This window comes from Eubalaena glacialis, chromosome X (genome assembly GCF_028564815.1).
Source record: "Eubalaena glacialis isolate mEubGla1 chromosome X, mEubGla1.1.hap2.+ XY, whole genome shotgun sequence".
NCBI classification, from domain to species: domain Eukaryota; kingdom Metazoa; phylum Chordata; class Mammalia; order Artiodactyla; family Balaenidae; genus Eubalaena; species Eubalaena glacialis.
This window is the reverse complement of record NC_083736.1, coordinates 99,945,780-99,965,954: the sequence shown is the minus strand read 5'-3', so window position 1 is coordinate 99,965,954 and position 20,175 is coordinate 99,945,780. Positions and strand designations below refer to the sequence as shown.

Sequence of the window (20,175 nt, the reverse complement as noted above, 5' to 3'; positions counted from 1 at the left end):
CACTCTTCTGTTTATGTGCCATCCCAGTTGATGCTTGCCAGAAGGAGCTAACAAAAGCCCAGATGAAAGTTTGTACCCAGACCTTCACTCTGTGCTTAACCCAGGCACTAAATGGCCCCAGGATCCTGTGGATGACATCCTTGACACAATCATTGGAGGAACACGCCCATATGTCACTCTATAGTAGTAAACAGAGAAAGGGCATGCCAGAGTCTGGGAGGCAGTGATGTCCCAAATATAAAGCCTCAGACATTACTTTTAAAGACAGCAGTTTCTAAATTCCTTGGAGATGGGCCTCTGTAAGGATACCTGTGCTTTTAAAACGGCCCCTTGGAGGAGGTACAGCTGATCTCAGCACCAAGGTGGAAAAAATCTAGAAATGGGAGGCTGGAGACCCAGGTTTCCCTCTCAGGTGTGCCACTTAGAAGTTCTGCACCCCTGACCATGTTTCTGTACGTCTTTGGGCCTCCATTTCCCAAGAGGTTAGGCTAGCTGATTCCTAGGGACCCTTCTAACTCAGCTGCAGGAGAAGGGCAAATGCTTTCCCAAATTCTTCCTTGGAGCTAGTGTCTAACATTGGCACTGATTGGAATCCCCTGAAGAGGAGGGTGATATGGTGAGCATTTTTGTGTGGGCTTATCCTTCCAGGTGGCCCCGGTGCTCTAGGGCTCCAGGGAGTTCCAGGCCTGAAGGGGGACCAAGGAAACCCCGGCCGCACCACAATTGGGGCAGCTGGCCTCCCTGGCAGAGATGGTTTGCCAGGCCTACCAGGCCTACCAGGCCCACCCGGTAAGTTGTTTTGTTTCTCTCTTTGGTCTTGAGATTCAGGTGTGATCCAGATTGCAGAACAGTCCTGATTTTTGAGGGCGGGAGTATCTCACAGGTTAGGGACCACAGCAATCAGAGTGTTCATCAAGGAATAGGCAAGTGAGGGCCATCTCGATGGTCAGACACTACCTAATGCCTTCTGACTTCGTAGTCATTCCATTTCCCCCTTCACTGTTCTCAGCCCCTAGGCCTGTGGTCTTGCAGCTCCTGAAGGAGCAGCATTGGCTCTTTCAAGCTTTCCCTGGTCCTCAGGGCTCCAGCGGGGCGGGCTGAGAGTCCAAGAAATGGGAGACCAAGCCTGGATCCTCAAAGTGGCTGCTAAAAGCCTCCACAGGGCTTATTCTCCTTAGGTCATCTACCTGAGTATGAGATTCTAGATTCTAAGAGAAAGGCTAGAAATATGCCCCACATGTTTCTTTGTAACCTGCAACCCCTGACCACTGCAGCTTGTACCCATCTCCTCTTTTGTCCTAAGAGGACTTCCTGGGATAGACACGGGGACTGCTGAGCTGCTGAAGCTGCCTTGGTTATTCCCATATCCCCAATGTCTAGTCCAGTGCCTGGAACATAGTAGACATCCTATAAGTAGTAGTAGTAGAGAGAATTGAGCCAACAGAGTTTGGACTTGCTACAGACTTTGGGTCCTTGTCTTGGATTTTTTGGGGGTAGGGTGCCTCTGCTCTGGTGGTTGAGGCTCAAGGACCCTTGGTGACTGAGCTGCTATGCTGAGTCACATGAGCCCAGGCTCCTGTAAGTTGCCAATCTTTTATGTTTCTTTTTCCTAAAGGTCCAGCATTTGAGACGGGAACTCTACAGAGCACAGAGCCAGGGTTGCCTGGTCTCCGAGGAGAACGAGGTCCAAAAGGAAACCCAGGCCTCAAAGGAATCAAAGGTGATTTTGTCCCCTTAGGTTTCTTTGTTCCCCAAACTCCCTGGAGAAGGCCCTCTGGGAAGGAGCAAACTAACAGCCTTGGGAACCTGAACAGGACCAATCCTGGATCTTGACTGGGGATGTGATTATACGACTGTTGGAAGTGCTATATTTGGAGCTCTAAGACTGAGGCTGGCGATTGAGGTCACACAGGACAAAGTGGCCCCCAGGCTACTACTCTTCCTGCCCCTTCCACCTGCAGAAGCTACTCGGCACATTCTGCAGCCCCTCTCAGTTTGCAAGGCCAAGGCAGGAAGTCACTTATGATTATCTTCAGCCTGAAGGAGAGGTCAAGACCTGGAACTCTGAAAAAGCCAACTGGCTCCAGGAAAACATCTCCGGTCCCCACAGATTGACTGAAGGACTGATTGATTGCCCCAGCCTTTGGCTGCCTTGCACTTTCCATCTTCCTGTTGCCTTTGGGTCATTCCTCCATTTCATACTCTGAGGGGCAGATGCTAAAGTGCAAATAAATCACTTCATTATAGTTCCAGCCCAGGGCAGGGTGGAGGAAGAGGTGAAAGTACTGGCTGAGGAGAGGTTTGGGTATACCCGGGGGTTTCAGGTACCTGAGATCTCTCCTATTCTCTCAAGGAATTTACAGCTCTCCTCAACCTCAAACAGAGAGGTTTTAACTCACTCCTCTCCTTTCTCATTGCCCTATCATAAAATGGCACTAGCTAAGTATAGGAGCTAGTTCAGAAATTTTTGAAAGCCCCATCTCTACTTTTTAGATCCAAGGAAGATGGTTGAGGGCAAAGGATATTAAATGTCAAGTCTTGACCTAGGATGTCAACTTTGGCCCTTCCCTGACTCACTACAGAGCTAGTGTGCTTCTTTTTTTTTTTTTTTTTTTTAAACATCTTTATTGAAGTATAATTGCTTTACAATGGTGTGCTAGCTTCTGCTTTACAACAAAGTGAATCAGTTACACATATACATATGTTGCCATATCTCTTCCCTCTTGCATCTCCCTCCCTCCCACCCTCCCTATCCCACCCCTCTAGGTGGTCACAAAGCACCGAGCCGATCTCCCTGTGCTATGCGGCTGCTTCCCACTAGTTATCTATTTTACATTTGGTAGTGTATATATGTCCATGACACTCTCTCACCCTGTCACATCTCACCCCTCCCCCTCCCCATATCCTCAAGTCCATTCTCTAGTAGGTCTGTGTCTTTATTCCCATCTTGCCACTAGGTTCTTCATGACCTCTTTTTTTTTTTTTTTTTTTTTTTCCCTTAGATTCCATATATATGTGTTAGCATACTGTATTTCTTTTTCTCTTTCTGACTTACTTCACTCTGTATGACAGACTCTAACTCCATCCACCTCATTACAAACACCTCCATTTCATTTCTTTTTATGGCTGAGTAATATTCCATTGTATATATGTGCCACATCTTCTTTATCCATTCATCCGATGATGGACACCTAGGTTGCTTCCATGTCCTGGCTATTGTAAACAGAGCTGCAATGAATATTTTGGTACATGACTCTTTCTGAATTCTGGTTTTCTCAGGGTATATGCCCAGTAGTGGGATTGCTGGGTCATATGGTAGTTCTATTTTTAGTTTTTTAAGGAACCTCCATACTGTTCTCCATAGTGGCTGTATCAATTTACATTCCCACCAACAGTGCAAGAGTGTTCCCTTTTCTCCACACCCTCTCCAGCATTTATTGTTTCTAGATTTTTTGATGATGGCCATTCTGACTGGTGTGAGATGATACCTCATTGTAGTTTTGATTTGCATTTCTCTAATGATTAATGATGTTGAGCATTCTTTCATGTGTCTGTTGGCAATCTGTATCTCTTCTTTGGAGAAATGTCTATTTAGGTCTTCTGCCCATTTTTGGATTGGGTTGTTTGTTTTTTTGTTATTGAGCTGCATGAGCTGCTTGTAAATCTTGGAGATTAATCCTTTGTCCGTTGCTTCATTTGCAAATATTTTCTCCCATTCTGAGGGTTGTCTTTTGGTCTTGTTTATGGTTTCCTTTGCTGTGCAAAAGCTTTTAAGTTTCATTAGGTCCCATTTGTTTATTTGTGTTTTTATTTCCATTTCTCTAGGACCTGGGTCAAAAAGGATCTTGCTGTGACTTATGTCATACAGTGTTCTGCCTATGTTTTCCTCTAAGAGTTTGATAGTGTCTGGCCTTACACTTAGGTCTTTAATCCATTTTGAGTTTATTTTTGTGTATGGTGTTAGGGAGTGTTCTAATTTCATACTTTTACATGTAGCTGTCAAGTTTTCCCAGCACCACTTATTGAAGAGGCTGTCTTTTCTCCACTGTATATGCTTGCCTCCTTTATCAAAGATAAGGTGACCATATGTGCGTGGGCTTATCTCTGGGCTTTCTATCCTGTTCCATTGATCTATATTTCTGTTTTTGTGCCAGTACCAAACTGTCTTGATTACTGTAGCTTTGTAATATAGTCTGAAGTCAGGGAGCCTGATTCCTCCAGCTCCATTTTTCGTTCTCAAGATTGCTTTGGCTATTCGGGGTCTTTTGTGTTTCCATACAAATTGTGAAATTTTTTGTTCTAGTTCTGTGAAAAATGCCAGTGGTAGTTTGATAGGGATTGCATTGAATCTGTAGATTGCTTTGGGTAGCAGAGTCATTTTCACAATGTTTATTCTTCCAATCCAAGAACATGGTATATCTCTCCATCTGTTTGTATCATCTTTAATTTCTTTCATCAGTGTCCTATAATTTTCTGCATACAGGTCTTTTGTCTCCTTAGGTAGGTTTATTCCTAGGTATTTTATTCTTTTTGTTGCAATGGTAAACGGGAGTGTTTTCTTAATTTCACTTTCAGATTTTTCATCATTAGTATACAGGAATGCAAGAGATTTCTGTGCATTAATTTTGTATCCTGCTACTTTACCAAATTCATTGATTAGCTCTAGTAGTTTTCTGGTAGCATCTTTTGGATTCTCTATGTATAGTATCTTGTCATCTGCAAACAGTGACAGCTTTACTTCTTCTTTTCCGATTTGGATTCCTTTTATTTCTTTTTCGTCTCTGATTGCTGTGGCTAACACTTCCAAAACTATGTTGAATAATAGTGGTGAGAGTGGGCAACCTTGTCTTGTTCCTGATCTTAGTGGAAATGGTTTCAGTTTTTCACCATTGAGGACAATGTTGGCTGTGGGTTTGTCATATACGGCCTTTATTATGTTGAGGAAAGTTCCCTCTATGCCTACTTTCTGCAGGACTTTTATCATAAATGGGTGTTGAATTTTGTCGAAAGCTTTCTCTGCATCTATTGAGATGATCATATGGTTTTTCTCCTTCAATTTGTTAATATGATGTATCACGTTGATTGATTTGCGTATATTGAAGAATCCTTGCATTCCTGGAATAAACCCCACTTGATCATGGTGTATGATCCTTTTAATGTGCTGTTGGATTCTGTTTGCTAGTATTTTGTTGAGGATTTTTGCATCTATGTTCATCAGTGATATTGGCCTGTAGTTTTCTTTCTTTGTGACATCTTTGCCTGGTTTTGGTATCAGGGTGATGGTGGCCTCGTAGAATGAGTTGGGGAGTGTTCCTCCCTCTGCAATATTTTGGAAGAGTTTGAGAAGGATAGGTGTTAGCTCTTCTCTAAATGTTTGATAGAATTCGCCTGTGAAGCCATCTGGTCCTGGGCTTTTGTGTGTTGGAAGATTTTTAATCACAGTTTCAATTTCAGTGCTTGTGATTGGTCTGTTCATATTTTCTATTTCTTCCTGGTTCAGTCTCGGCAGGTTGTGCATTTCTAAGAATCTGTCCATTTCTTCCAGGTTGTCCATTTTATTAGCATAGAGTTGCTTGTAGTAATCTCTTATGATCGTTTGTATTTCTGCAGTGTCAGTGGTTACTTCTCCTTTTTCATTTCTAATTCTATTAATTTGAGTCTTCTCCTTTTTTCTCTTGATGAGTCTGGCTAATGGTTTATCAATTTTGTTTATCTTCTCAAAGAACCAGCTTTTAGTTTCATTGATTTTTGCTATTGTTTCCTTCATTTCTTTTTCATTTATTTCTGATCTGATCTTTATGATTTCTTTCCTTCTGCTAGCTTTGGGGTTTTTTTGTTCTTCTTTCTCTAATTGCTTTAGGTGCAAGGTTAGGTTGTTTATTCGAGATGTTTCCTGTTTCTTGATGTAGGTTTGTATTGCTATAAACTTCCCTCTTAGAACTGCTTTTGCTGCATCCCATAGGTTTTGGATTGTCGTGTCTCCATTGTCATTTGTTTCTAGGTATTTTTTGATTTCCCCTTTGATTTCTTCAGTGATCACTTCGTTATTAAGTAGTGTATTGTGTAGCCTCCATGTGTTTGTATTTTTTACAGATCTTTTCCTGTAATTGATATCTAGTCTCATAGCGTTGTGGTCGGAAAAGATACTTGATACGATTTCAATTTTTTTAAATTTACCAAGGCTTGATTTGTGACCCAAGATATGATCTATCCTGGAGAATGTTCCATGAGCACTTGAGAAAAATGTGTATTCTGTTGTTTTTGGGTGGAATGTCCTATAAATATCAATTAAGTCCATCTTGTTTAATGTATCATTTAAAGCTTGTGATTCCTTATTTATTTTCATTTTGGATGATCTGTCCATTGGTGAAAGTGGGGTGTTAAAGTCCCCTACTATGATTGTGTTACTGTCGATTTCCCCTTTTATGGCTGTTAGTATTTGCCTTATGTATTGAGGTGCTCCTATGTTGGGTGCATAAATATTTACAATTGTTATACCTTCCTCTTGGATCGATCCCTTGATCATTATATAGTGTCCGTCTTTGTCTCTTGTAATTGTCTTTATTTTAAAGTCTATTTTGTCTGATATGAGAATTGCTACTCCAGCTTTCTTTTGATTTCCATTTGCATGGAATATCTTTTTCCATCCCCTCACTTTCAGTCTGTATGTGTCTCTAGGTCTGAAGTGGGTCTCTTGTAGACAGCATATATATGGGTCTTGTTTTTGTATCCATTCAGCCAGTCTGTGTCTTTTGGTGGGAGCATTTAATCCATTTACATTTAAGGTAATTATCGATATGTATGTTCCTATTCCCATTTTCTTAAATGTTTTGGGTTTGTTATTGTAGGTGTTTTCCTTCTCTTGTGTTTCTTGCCTAGAGAAGTTCCTTTAGCATTTGTTGTAAAGCTGGTTTGGTGGTGCTGAACTCTCTCAGCTTTTGCTTGTCTGTAAAGGTTTTAATTTCTCCATCAAATCTGAATGAGATCCTTGCTGGGTAGAGTAATCTTGGTTGTAGGTTTTTCTCCTTCATCACTTTAAGTATATCCTGCCACTCCCTTCTGGCTTGCAGCGTTTCTGCTGAAAGATCAGCTGTTAACCTTATGGGGATGCCCTTGTGTGTTATCTGTTGTTTTTCCCTTGCTGCTTTTAATATGTTTTCTTTATATTTAATTTTTGATAGTTTGATTAATATGTGTCTTGGTGTGTTTCTCCTTGGATTTATCCTGTATGGGACTCTCTGTGCTTCCAGGACTTGATTAACTATTTCCTTTCCCATATTAGGGAAGTTTTCAACTATAATCTCTTCAAATATTTTCTCAGTCCCTTTCTTTTTCTCTTCTTCTTCTGGGACCCCTATAATTCGAATGTTGGTGCGTTTAATGTTGTCCCAGAGGTCTCTGAGACTGTCCTCAGTTCTTTTCATTCTTTTTTCTTTATTCTGGTCTGCAGTAGTTATTTCCACCATTTTATCTTCCAGGTCACTTATCCGTTCTTCTGCCTCAGTTATTCTGCTATTGATCCCATCTAGAGTATTTTTAATTTCATTTATTGTGCTTGTCATCGTTTCTTGGTTCCTCTTTAGTTCTTCTACGTCCTTGTTAAATGTTTCTTGCATTTTGTCTATTCTATTTCCAAGACTTTGGATCATCCTTACTATCATTATTCTGAATTCTTTTTCAGGTAGACTACCTATTTCCTCTTCATTTGTTAGGTCTGGTGTGTTTTGACCCTGCTCCTTCATCTGCTGTGTGTTTTTCTGTCTTCTCATTTTGCTTATCTTACTGTGTTTGGGGTCTCCTTTTCACAGGCTGCAGGTTCGTAGTTCCCGTTGTTTTTGGTATCTGTCCCCAGTGGCTAAGGTTGGTTCAGTGGGTTGTGTAGGTTTCCTGGTGGAGGGAACTAGTGCCTGTGTTCTGGTGGATGAGGCTGGATGTTGTCTTTCTGGTGGGTTCGTCCACGTCTGGTGGTGTGTTTTGGGGTGTCTGTGGCCTTATTATGATTTTAGGCAGCCTCTCTGTTAATGGATGGGGCTGTGTTCCTCTCTTGCTAGTTGTTTGGCATAGGGTGTCCAGCACTGTAGCTTGCTGGTCGTTGAGTGAAGCTGGGTCTTGATGTTGAGATGGAGATCTGTGAGAGATTTTCGCCGTTTGGTATTACGTGGAGCTGGGAGGTCTCTTGTGGACCAGTGTCCTGAAGTTGGCTCTCCCACCTCAGAGGCACAGCCCTGATGCCTGGCTGGAGCACCAAGAGCCTTTCATCCACACGGCTCAGAATAAAAGGGAGAAAAAATGGAAAGAAAGAAAAAAAGAGGATAAAATAAAATAAAATAAAATAAAGCAATTATAATAAAAAATAAGAAAAAAATTATTAAGAGTAAATTTATTAAGAAAAAAAATTTTTTTTAATTTTTAAAAATAGATTTATTAATTTTTTATACTAAAAATAAGAAAAAAAATTATTTAGAAAAAATTTATTAAGAAAAATTTTTTTAATTTTTTAAAATAAAAAATATGAAAAAACTTATTAAAAATTTTTTTTTAAAAATAGAAAATAAGGAAAAAATTATTAAGAAAACATTTATTAGGAAAAAAAAAAATTTTTAAGCCAAAAAATAAAAAATAAAAAAATAAAACAAAAAAAACAAAAAAAAACGGACGGACCTAACCCTAGGACTAACGGTGAGAGCAAAGCTATACAGACAAAATCTCACCCAGAAGCATACACATCTACACTCACAAAAAAAAGGAAAAGGGGAAAAGTTAATATATCCTGCTCCCAAAGTCCACCTCCTAAATTTGGGATGATTCGTTGTCTATTCAGGTATTCAACAGATGCAGGCACATCAAGTTGTTTGTGGAGCTTTAATCCGCTGCTTCTGAGGCTGCTGGGAGAGATTTCCCTTTCTCTTCTTTGTTTGTACAGCTCCCGGGGTTCAGCTTTGGATTTGGACCCGCCTCTGCATGTAGGTCCCCTGAGGGCGTCTGTTCCCCGCCCAGACAGAACGGGGTTAAAGGAGCAGCTGATTCGGGGGCTCTGGCTCAGTCAGGCCGGGGGGAGGGAGCGGTACGGAGGAGGCGGGGCGAGCCTGCGGCGGCAGAAGCCGGCGTGACGTTGCAGCAGCCTGAGGCGCGCCGTGCGCTCTCCCGGGGAAGTTGTCCCCGGATTACGGGAGCCTGGCCGTGGCGGGCTGCACAGGCTCCCGGGAGGGGCGGTGTGGAGAATGACCTGTGCTCGCCCACAGGCTGTTTGGTGGCGGCAGCAGCAGCCTTAGCGTCTCATGCCCGTCTCTGGGGTCCGCGCTGACAGCCGCGGCTCGCGCCCGTCTCTGGAGTTCGTTTAAGTGGCGCTCTGAATCCCCTCTCCTTGCACGCCGCGAAACAAAGAGGCAAGAAAAAGTCTCCTGCCTCTTCGGCAGCTGCAGACTTTTTCTCGTGCACCCTCCCGGCTAGTTGTGGTGCGCTAGACCCTTCAGGCTGTGTTCACGCAGCCAACCCCAGTCCTCTCCCTGGGATCCGACCGAAGCCCGCGCCTCAGCTCCCAGCCCCCGCCCGCCCCGGCGGGTGAGCAGACAAGCCTCTCGGGCTGGTGAGTGCTGCTCGGCGCCGAGCCTCTGTGCGGGAATCTCTCCGTTTTTCCCTCTGCGTCCCTGTTGCTGTGGGATCCGCGCTGATAGCCGCGGCTCGCGCCCGTCTCTGGAGCTCGTTTAGGCGGCGCTCTGAATCCCCTCTCCTTGCGCGCCGCGAAACAAAGAGGCAAGAAAAATTCTCTTGCCTCTTTGGCAGCTGCAGTCTTTTTCCCGGACTCCCTCCCGGCTAGCACCGAAGCCCGAGCCCCAGCTCCCAGGCCCCGCCCGCCCCGGCGGCTGAGCAGACAAGCCTCTCGGGCTGGTGAGTGCTGGTCGGCACCGCTCCTCTGTGCGGGAATCTCCGCTTTGCCCTCCGCACCAATGTGGGTGCGCTCTCCTCCGTGGCTCCGAAGCTTCCCCCCTCTGCCACTCGCAGTCTCTGCCCACGAAGGGGCTTCCTAGTGTGTGGAAACCTTTCCTCCTTCACAGCTCCCTCCCACTGGTGCAGGTCCCGTCCCTATTCTTTTGTCTCTGTTATTTCTTTTTTCTTTTGCCCTACCCAAGTACGTGGGGATTTTCTTGCCTTTTGGGAGGTCTGACGTCTTCTGCCAGCGTTCAGTGGGTGTTCTGTAGGAGCAGTTCCACGTGTAGATGTATTTCTCATGTATCTGTGGGGAGGAAGGTGATCTCCGCGTCTTACTCTTCCGCCATCTTGCCCCTCCCGCTAGTGTGCTTCTTGATACCATTCTCATACTTAAAAACAGGGCCAACTCTAATGCCTCCCCTCCTATATTCCCATGGGACCAGAAGTTTTTTTTTTTTTTTTTTTTTTCTCTCTCTCTCTCTAAGTCTGGAATAGTGATAGTGATTCTCAAGTGACTCACTGGACATGAGAATCACCTAGGGGAAATTACTAGAAATTAGATTCTTGGATCTGGCCGCCTGAGAGTCTGATTGATTGGACCTGGGGTGAGGCCCAGCAAGCTGCCTTATAAACAAGCATCCCAGGTGACTCATGCAGGAGGTTCATGGATCACACTCGAGAAGTGATTGTTTGGAGAACAGGCTGTTCTTTCAGAGTTTCAGGGATTATCGATTTTCTAAAGGTAGGAAGAGGCCCTTCAGGATCTTAGGGAAACTCAGAGTCACCTGTGTTGATCCAGAGTCTCATTTCCTAGACCATAAGCATGGAAGGTATAAATGGCTGGGCTATAGTGCTAGTGACTCCTTGCTATCTCTTCAAAGATGCTTTGCTGAAATCTCTGTCATCAATTTATTTGGCATTTGTCTCTGTGTACAAAAGACAGGGGAAGGACATTTTGGTGAATAGGATGTTCGAGTGGCTTGGATTCCAGACTCTCAGTTGGTTAGTATAGGTCAGTGGTTCTCAACTCTGGCTGCACATTAGACTCGCTGATGGCTGGGCTCCACCCCAGATGATTGAAATCCAAATCACTAGCACAGATGTACTTTGATGGAAAGTGAACCTAGTTCATTCAAGTCTGTTCTCTGCAGGCCTTCTGATTCCCTCCATGGAGTTGTTCAGGTCACAAATTACCACTGGCAGGTCTTCCTTCTTCTTGGAAAGATGGCCCACTTAGATTAATGTTGTCTTTTTTTTTTTCCTCCAGGGGACTCAGGTTTTTGTGCTTGTGATGGTGGTGTCCCAAACATTGGACCACCTGGGGAGCCAGGCCTGCCTGGGCCACCAGGTCTCCTGGGCCTTCCGGGCCTGAAAGGAACGAGAGGAGATCCAGGCTCTGGGGGTGCACAGGGCCCGTCAGGGGATCCAGTAAGTCTTACCAAACTTTGGCCCTGAGGGAGCAAATGGGAGCTTTCAAATGCCCCTCACTCCTCACCAATCACTTTCCTAAAACACATAAAAGAAAGATGGGGATAAAGCAGACCTTCAAGGTTTTGATCCGTAATATGAAGAAGTCTATCTAGGTGTCTTGAAAGTCCCTTTCTGCTTTAACCTACCTATGTTCCCTCCCTACTTCCCTCCCTTCCTTCCACAAAATTATTTACATTTGCCTAGAACTGTGCCAGGCCCTGAAGACAAGGTTCCCATCCTCAAAGATTTAATAATTTAGAAAGGGTAAGAAAATAAATGGGCAATTATAGTCCAAGATGACGACATAATCCAGTGTCCAGAACTGCGCGAAAGTGTACCCAAGGACCTGTTTTAGGTCAGACCTGTGCGAGGTGCCAGAATCCTATGAAGTCTGCGTCTCCTCATCATTCCCTTCTGTCTTTTTGTCAGGGTGTATTTGGGCCTCGAGGTCTGGCAGGCCCCAAAGGAAAGAAAGGGGAAGCGACTCTCAGTACGGGATCAGGGATGCCAGGAGATCAGGGTGATCCTGGTCCCCAGGGGCTCCCTGGTGAGACAGGAGCCCCAGGCAGGGACGGAGTACCAGGTTTACCAGGCCTGCCAGGCTTTCAGGTAAGTCGATTGTTCCTGGGTAAATAGTGCTGTAAATCCTCACACCTGACTTGGCAGGTGGGCGGGTGGGGAGTATCTGATGGCTACTTCCTGCCTCTGCCACTGACACTTTTGGCGCTGTGCTTTTCCTTTCTGTAAAATAGGAATCTTTTTCTCAGAATGGGTCATTGGCTCACTTGGTAAACGCTAGTGACAACTGACCACATCACTTAAGATGTTTCAGCTTCTCAGGAGCTTTCCCTTGCAAGTAATCCAGCTGCTTTCTATGCCCCCCACCCCACCCACCAGAGTTGTCCTTCCCCCTCACCCCCGCCAATCTAGAACCTTTTGCATTATCAGATCACTCAGGGTTGACGAGCTTCATTCCCATTAACTCGACTCAGAAGAATTGATTGAAAAACTAGAGTGACAGAGAATTTTAACCAAAAAATAAAGCCCTGCTCATACTGGTTAGGTGTTTCTTTCCTATGGTCAGAGGGCTCTCCAGATAAGTCTCTTAAGTCATGCTTTCATCCTTTCCTATGTGTTGTCTAGGGTGATGGTGGACAGGGCTTCCCAGGTGAAAAGGGGTTACCAGGACTTCCTGGTGAAAAAGGCCGCACTGGTCCAATTGGCCCCCCAGGAATTGGGCTACCAGGATCTTCTGGACCTCGTGGACTTCCTGGAGATAAAGGAGTAGATGGATTCCCAGGGCAACCAGGCCCCCCCGGGATTCCAGGTGAGTCAGGGAATCAGATGGCTTTGGACTTGGAAAACTGACTCCTTGAGGGTAGATATGACCCAGATGCGTGAAATGTGTCATAAGAAGGCTAACTGGAATCACTGCTTTCAATCCTCTTGAGGGTTTTCATGTGGAAGAAGGATCATACTGTGGTACAGTTACACAGAACAATATAGATTTCAGCCCTACTAAGTGAAAAACTTCCTAACAGAGCAGTCTGAAAGTATAACAGAATGGCCTTGGGAGGTTATGAGCTCATAATCCCTGGAAGATTTCAAGCAGAAGCTGGATGACCATTTATTACAAGTGCCATGGAAGTAATGAGTGGAAATTGGACAAGGAAGGTATCCTCTAAGTTGTATGGTAATATCATCAGTAGGGAAGAACCTTTCCTTAATTCATGAGATCTCAGATTGAGAAGAGACCCTAGTTCTATCTAGTCCGATCTCCATTTCATACCTTAAATCCCTCCCATTTATATAACTTCTCTTTCTACTTGAATTTTAGTAATTATAATGAGTGACAGCCCTGCTTATAGATTAAGGTACTATGCTATTAACTTGCCTCCTTGCATACAGCTAGAACAGTTCTTCATCCTAACTTCTATGTTTCCACAACTTCTATGTTCCCATTAGTGGTACCACACTTCTTGTAGTCATCTGAAGTTTGAAAACTTGAAATTCATCTCATATTCTTCATTTGCAATGCCTCTTATATTCTTCCCTTCTTCTTCTTGGTATTAAGCTCATTATCTCATGCCTAGCTAACACCTATATGCTTGTTGGAATAGATGGATGGATGGATGAATAGATGGATGGATGGATGGAAGAATGACAACTTCCTAAGTAGTTTTTCATTTCCTACCTCTAGACTTTCCCCACTCAATTCCACTATGAACACTGCTGCCAATTTAATAATCTGTAAAGTGCTGGTTCCATCATGTTACTCCCCTAGTCCAAAGCCACAAATGTCCTCTACTAAATAGAGGATAATGTTCAAACTCCTCAGCCTAGAATTCAGAAGTCTCCAAACATGGACACAACCAATCTTTCTAACCTGACTTTATCTCATACTCTTCATGATTAAAACAAAACAAAACACTAAGACAACAGTATCTTTCACTGTCCCCATAAACAATATATTCATTTCCAACTCCAAGATGTTGCCCACGTTGCCTTTTTGTTGGATACTCTTCCTCCTTCCTCTATGTACTCACATCCCATCCAACTTTCAGGGTTCGATATAGACCTTAATTCTTCCACTAAGCTTTCTCATGACCCCTATAGTATGTCTTTGCCAGTTAGATTATATATTTCCTTCCATTAATGCTTTTACTTTTTCCAACTGCATTGTAAGCCTCTGGATACTAAGGAAGGTGAGTAATCCTTTTTAGTGTTTCTCACCCTGCCTAGTATAGTGCAGTGTTCCACAGGAGACTAATATACATTTACAGAGGAAAGGGCCTTTTCCATAACCAAGGAGCTTTTTCTTAGACCTATTTCTCCTCTTTCCACCTCATCACCTTGAAGAATTACAAAAAAGAAGACAGATACCAGGTCCTGTAAAAATTTATTTCTTTTAAAATGTACTTTTGTGAATTGGTATAATAAGGATTACAGTACAAGTTAAAGATGGATGATTCAAGATTCTTAAACCCAAGTCAGTATTTCAGTCCAAGTCAGTATCCCTATTAAGGCTGTGAGGAATTTTGTCAAACAAAACCATTCGGCCTTTTGGAAGTCCTGGTGTCAGCTATAGCCTTGCTTCCAGCTCTGTTCCCAGAGACATTATTCATGGTCATTCCACCGCCCCTCCGCCAATTGGGTCTTCATTCTAGTTCAACCCATTTTGCAGGCAACTAGGTTTTAAACTGAGTTATATTAACATGGTGCCTATAAACTCAGACACGCTCAAATCTGGATATTATCAACATTCTAACTGCTTGGAAACAGAAGGAAGCCCACAGGAACATTTCTGTCCCAAACTTCACTATCCCTGGACCCAGAAAGTTCTCAGGAAACTAGTGATCTAGAAAAGCTATAGCCTGGGAGATGCCTTATGCAGAAAATGTTCTTGTTGCAATACCAAGACTTTCCAAAAAATTACTTCAATTAAGAGCATTAGCTTTCTTTTTCTCTCTACAGCCACCAAATATAACTCCTCAAACCTAGCTTTCTTTCCACACAATTGTAAAAACACTTAACCTGTGGGCCCTAAACATTTGCATTATGGCCATTACTGTTGCCATGAAAGATGAAGATGCTGTTCCTAAATGTACTCACTCCAACTGGTGGTGGCTCAGGCTAGGACAACTACATTGCCAGGAAAGGGAATGAAGTCATCAGAAGCCTTTCAACCTAATAGTGTGAATTATTACAAATCCTGGGCAAGGAGACAACTGGCTGTTTCCAAAGAGGCTCTGATCCAGATGCTCATAGTAATCAATCACCCTGGTTATCACTGCAGCGGCTACTGTGTCCTTGATCCTGTGAGGATGCCAGCTTTCTCGACTCAGTCCAGACAGGGAATTTGATCGGTGGGCTACAGACAAGACTTCCCTTGGGCCTCAAGGAACTTCTGTCCCGGTTTAATTTTCTTCTTTACTTGTTTGGTCTAGGTGACTGCTGCTGCAGGGAGAAGGTTGGGCAAGGAGACTTAGACACAGAGGGAGGTGAGAGGTAGTTAGGTCTAGAGGTTCTCAAACACCAATGATGGCAAACCCGCCCCCCTTCCTTTTTGTTCACTTAATCTCAGACACTTAGGGGTGATCCTAAGGCTGGGGTGCAAAGACTCACGCTGACACCGCTGCAAAGTCTCCTTAGCACACCTCTCCTGGGAGGGAGGACAGAGGAAGTGGGCATGCAGTCTCTGTGAGGGGCTGGTCTCCTTCACTGTGCATGTTGATGGCTTGGCTGATCTCTTCCTTGAGCATCTTCATTTATGAACTTAACTGAGGCCATGACTTGCCTTGGGAGGTACCTGGAAGGAGCCACACATGTCTGATATTTATTCATTGGAACCAGAATCAACTGAGATGTTAGAATCTTGATAACCAGAGGTGCTTTTTTATTCTGAAGATGAATTTTGTCATTAATGGGGAAAATTCTGAATAACTAGGTCATTTGTTGCACTTATAAAACAGAACAAGGGTAGAGCTGGTTTCTGCTTTGTTGGGGAGAAGGCTCAGAATTCAGGGATGTAAAGTAAAAGACAGGAATGTGAAGTAAAAGAGTCAGATAGCAGTATGACTTGAAGTCCTTACCTTCTCACCATTTTGACCCTCTGCTTGCAATACACAAATGTGGTGTGTTGTACAGGACTGGTCTGAGGCAAAGGGAGGTCTGTCCTTGATTTCCTCTGGGTTCTACTCATCTTCCCTTTTCTAAGTATTTTTCCTGCCCTGGAACCTTTCCAGATGCCTGTCCTTGGCCCCATCTTCTAAAGATTTTGTTTTGCTCTGGCTATCACAGGTGAAAAGAATCTATGAAACAGATATGATAAATTGAAGATGGATGGCTTCGTGTTTGGACCTGGCCCAGAGATATTTGTATTTTATCCAGTTTGTTTTTTAAGACATAAAGCAATGGAACTACAATGTTTGACACATTAGAGTCAATCAGCTACTGAAATAGTTGGGGCAGGAGAGTTTTCTGCAGGGTCCCTCTCATGATACCATCTAGCGAGGCAGTTCTTCAGCCTAGTCCAAAGCCGAGCACAGGACAGGCAGCCCTCTCCCCATGATGCATCTCATCTATCATGAGATGCTTGCTCATAAAGCATATTTCCGCAGTAGGGAAATAGCCCTCCAAAATAGCTCCATCATTTCAACATCTGGCAGGATGGAGATGGGTATGACTACCTATGGAGGAAGATCAGGCTTGTGGCCATCTTTCCACCTGTGAAAATATAACTATAGGAGCCTGAGGTCTAGAAGGCAGAGAGTTGCTGCCCAGGCTACAAAGTAGTGTCACTAACCTGACTGAGGTAGAATCCAGGGGATGGCCTTGCGGGAGCTCTTCTGAATACTCCTCCTTAAGTAAGATACTAAAACACTAGTATTCACTGAGCACATAGCAGGGTGCCAGGCGCTGTGCTAAGTGCCGTTAACATTATTCCATATAATCCTCACAAGCACCGTATGACGTAAGTAGCTCCAATTTTACACCTGAGGCTCAGAGAGGTTGCGTATCTTGCTCATACGACTAGTTAGTAGCAGAACTACGATGCAAGCTCAGCTCCGTCTGGCTTCAGAGCCCAACCTCTTAACCAATACATTATACTGTTCAATTTCCAATTTTGATTTAGGACTAGAACAGGTGGGCTAAAATGCCATCAAGCCTTTAAATTTGAAAATGGAAGCGAGACTGGAGGAGGAATGCCAGCCAGTTCAGTAAGCAGTCTGAATCATAGGTTGTATACATAACTTTAAGAGATGCAATTTGTGATTTATTTTACGTACAGGCAAAAGCTATAGCAGTTTATTAGAACTGTGGACTCTGGCTTAAAGTAGATCTCAGGGGATTGTTTTAATGAGTAGGCAAGACTGATTTTAATTAGCAATTGTTTATAAATGGCATTTAAAGGAGCCAACTAACAATTTGTTCACTGGTATTTTATTAAACCTCCCCTCTGTGATCTTATAGACTCTTTATTTGCACTATGAGTGAGCAAGGAAGAATTTGCCAGGGAAGGGCTCCGCAGGTCAATTTCAATGTCTTGAATACTGAAATTGACTACCCCTTCTCCCTGAGTAGCAGAGTTGACAGTTTCAAATGAGGAGCTGAGAGAAGGGTCAGTGTCTGCCATGGCCAAGAGAGTGGCCTTCAGTGTTTACCTGGTACAGACATATGGGTCCATCTGACCAAGGACAATCAATAGGTTTCAGTAGATCTCAAATAACATGTGTCAAAAGAACCCAGTGGTTTGGGAAAAGCCTCATTCCAAGAAAAGAGCAGTCATCTGAACTTGAGGGGTGTTGGCTTCAACACTCCAATCTAGTGATGTGGGCATAATAATAACTAACACCAAGCACGCATCCTAGGGAGGGGCTCCATCTGAAGGCAGGGTGAATAGGCAACTGCCATTTGCTGCTATTCCTACACAACAGGAAACTTTGTTAGAATGAGATGTCCTGACTTGGACACTAGGGGCATTCTTATCTGTGAGAAATTGCACTAGGAGTAACTCCCAAGAGCTTCTGATGCTACGATTTTTCTGCATGGGCTCCCAGCTTCTGGGTGGGAAGAATAACTTAGCTGTTCCATTCGATGGAATGGGAGTAAAGGAGCATGCTAGGGGGAACTCGTCTCTGACTCAGGGGGTTCACCACCTGCTTACATGTTACCATTTACAGGTATCACCTTGCCTTGTATTATTCCTGGGCCATACGGTCCATCAGGATTCCCAGGAGCTCCCGGATTCCCAGGTATGGAATGAGGCCAGAAAAAGCCACTGAGCACACTTGTAAGGGCCATGCACCAAAGGAAGCTGAGGATAGCCCGGTAGCATTTGGGGATCCACATTCCTCCTGAGAGGGCGGCCTTGAGGATTGAGGAAATAGAATGGCTGCTAGAGAGGGCTGTGTGGGGAGGTGAGAATAAGAGAGGCTCTCCAAGAGCCTAGAATTTTTTTTTTTTTCGGCCGCACCACGCAGCTCATGGGATCTTAGTTCCCCAACCAGGGATCGAACCCACGCCCTCGGCAGTGAAAGCATGGAGTCCTAACCACTGGACCACCAGGGAATTCCCGAGACTAGGATTCTTGACTGGACATCGCAAATCATAGCTAGCCACACCGACTTTCCTTTCCCCTTACCACTCACATTTGGGTTTTCAGGCCCTAACGGGGCCCGTGGCCTCCCTGGGACTCCAGGCCAGCCTGGATTGCGTGGAAATAAAGGAGAGCCCGGAAGTCCAGGATTGGTTCACCTCCCTGAATTGCCAGGTAAGAAAAGGAGCTTCTCCTCACCTGCTTCTCCTTTTGTGTGAGTGTGTGTTTGGATTGTGGTAGCCATCCACCCACTATAGGAAGTTAGGTTTGTGCTCTGGTGTAAGTGGGATGGTTTTGATTTCATACTCAGGCAAGAGAGCTTAGAGCTATAGAATGACAGCATCTCAGAGCAATAAGGGCCATTTGTGATGAGCTGGGCCAACCCCTTCACTTTCAGAGGAGGAAACTGAGCCTCATATGGAAAGTGACTCACCTGAGATCACAAGGTCACTAGTGACAGAGCTAGGACTCTGCCACGTGGTCTGACTGCAAGTTCTATGGCAGTTTCCTGGATCAACTCCTTAAAGGTCAGATAAGGAGATTCGGATGAGTGAGAGGGAAGTTGTCATATTTCAAAGCCTTCGCTCACACCCTGTCATTCCAACCTGAGCTTCATTGTTCTGCACTGCACCAGTGGTTCTCAAACTGTTCCCTCGGCCAGAAGCGTCAGCATCACCTGGGAACTTGGTAGTAACGCAGTGCCTTGGCCCCTTGGCAGAGTTACTTATCAGAAGCTTTGGGGGCGGGCCCAGCAATCTGGGTTTTCCCAAGCACCCCTGCCCCAGGAGACTCTAATGCATGCTCAGTTTGAGAACCACGCCTGCTCTGCAGCCTGGGGCTCATCTTAGGTCACTTCCCTCGGGCTTATCAGTGCTGCAGATCCGTCTGCCACCCAGAAAGAGGGAGGCGTGATAGCAGGAGTTAGATGACTCCAGAAGAGACCAGACCTTTGACAGGAGGTCCCGGGCGTAACCTGTGCTATCTGGCCACTGTAGGCTCCCCAGGAGCGGGTTGCTGAGCTCTGCCCGCTGAGCTCGAACCTCCTGCAGGGCACACGGGGCAGTCCCTGCCACTGGGCAAGTCTTCCCAGGACCAGAGACTCCTGACCTTTAAGGGAAGCGACACACATTACTAATATGTTAGCTTTTGTAGTAGGGAAAAAACCTGTGTCAGAGTCCTCTCCCCAAACCTGTCACTTCTAAACCTCCATGGCCTTTTATTTTTGCCTCTTTACATTTAGGATTTCCTGGACCTCGTGGAGAGAAGGGCTTGCCTGGGTTTCCTGGGCTCCCTGGAAAAGATGGCTTGCCTGGGAAAGTTGGCAGTCCCGGCTTACCAGGTCCCAAGGGAGCCCCTGGTGACATCATTGGTGCTGAAAACGGTGCTCCTGGGGAGCAAGGCCTACAGGGACTGCCAGGGGACAGAGGATTTCCTGGAGACTCTGGCCTTACAGGACCCAAGGGTGACTCTCTTTGCCCCACTTATTTGACAGTCTACAGAAAGCCTTTCAGTAACTGCTGTACTTGCATGAATACCTGCATGACTCTGGGGTGATGGATTAATTAGGGGCTTGAAATGAAAAGTCATTTTGTTCTGTCCTTCCCTTTGTGGAACTTTTTCTTAAATCACCTGCGTCCATTCTCCCGTCTTAGTAATTCCAGAAGTATCTATAATCC

At 44.6% G+C, this 20,175-nt stretch overlaps 1 protein-coding gene across 3 annotated transcripts in view; it reads left to right on the top strand.

Annotated features, from left to right (window-relative positions):
- Positions 1-20,175, top strand: part of COL4A6 (collagen type IV alpha 6 chain) — a 292,060-nt gene that overhangs the window by 247,147 nt on the left and 24,738 nt on the right. The window contains exons 19-27 of one of the 3 annotated variants that reach the window (XM_061179437.1): positions 649-789; positions 1,616-1,720; positions 11,198-11,358; positions 11,830-12,009; positions 12,544-12,727; positions 15,348-15,401; positions 18,084-18,155; positions 18,566-18,673; positions 19,740-19,961. In XM_061179437.1, the coding sequence (XP_061035420.1) occupies positions 649-789; positions 1,616-1,720; positions 11,198-11,358; positions 11,830-12,009; positions 12,544-12,727; positions 15,348-15,401; positions 18,084-18,155; positions 18,566-18,673; positions 19,740-19,961 (1,227 nt within the window). The remainder of the gene's footprint in view (positions 1-648; positions 790-1,615; positions 1,721-11,197; positions 11,359-11,829; positions 12,010-12,543; positions 12,728-15,347; positions 15,402-18,083; positions 18,156-18,565; positions 18,674-19,739; positions 19,962-20,175) is intronic. The other 2 variants (XM_061179436.1, XM_061179435.1) reach the window with 2 other exon arrangements.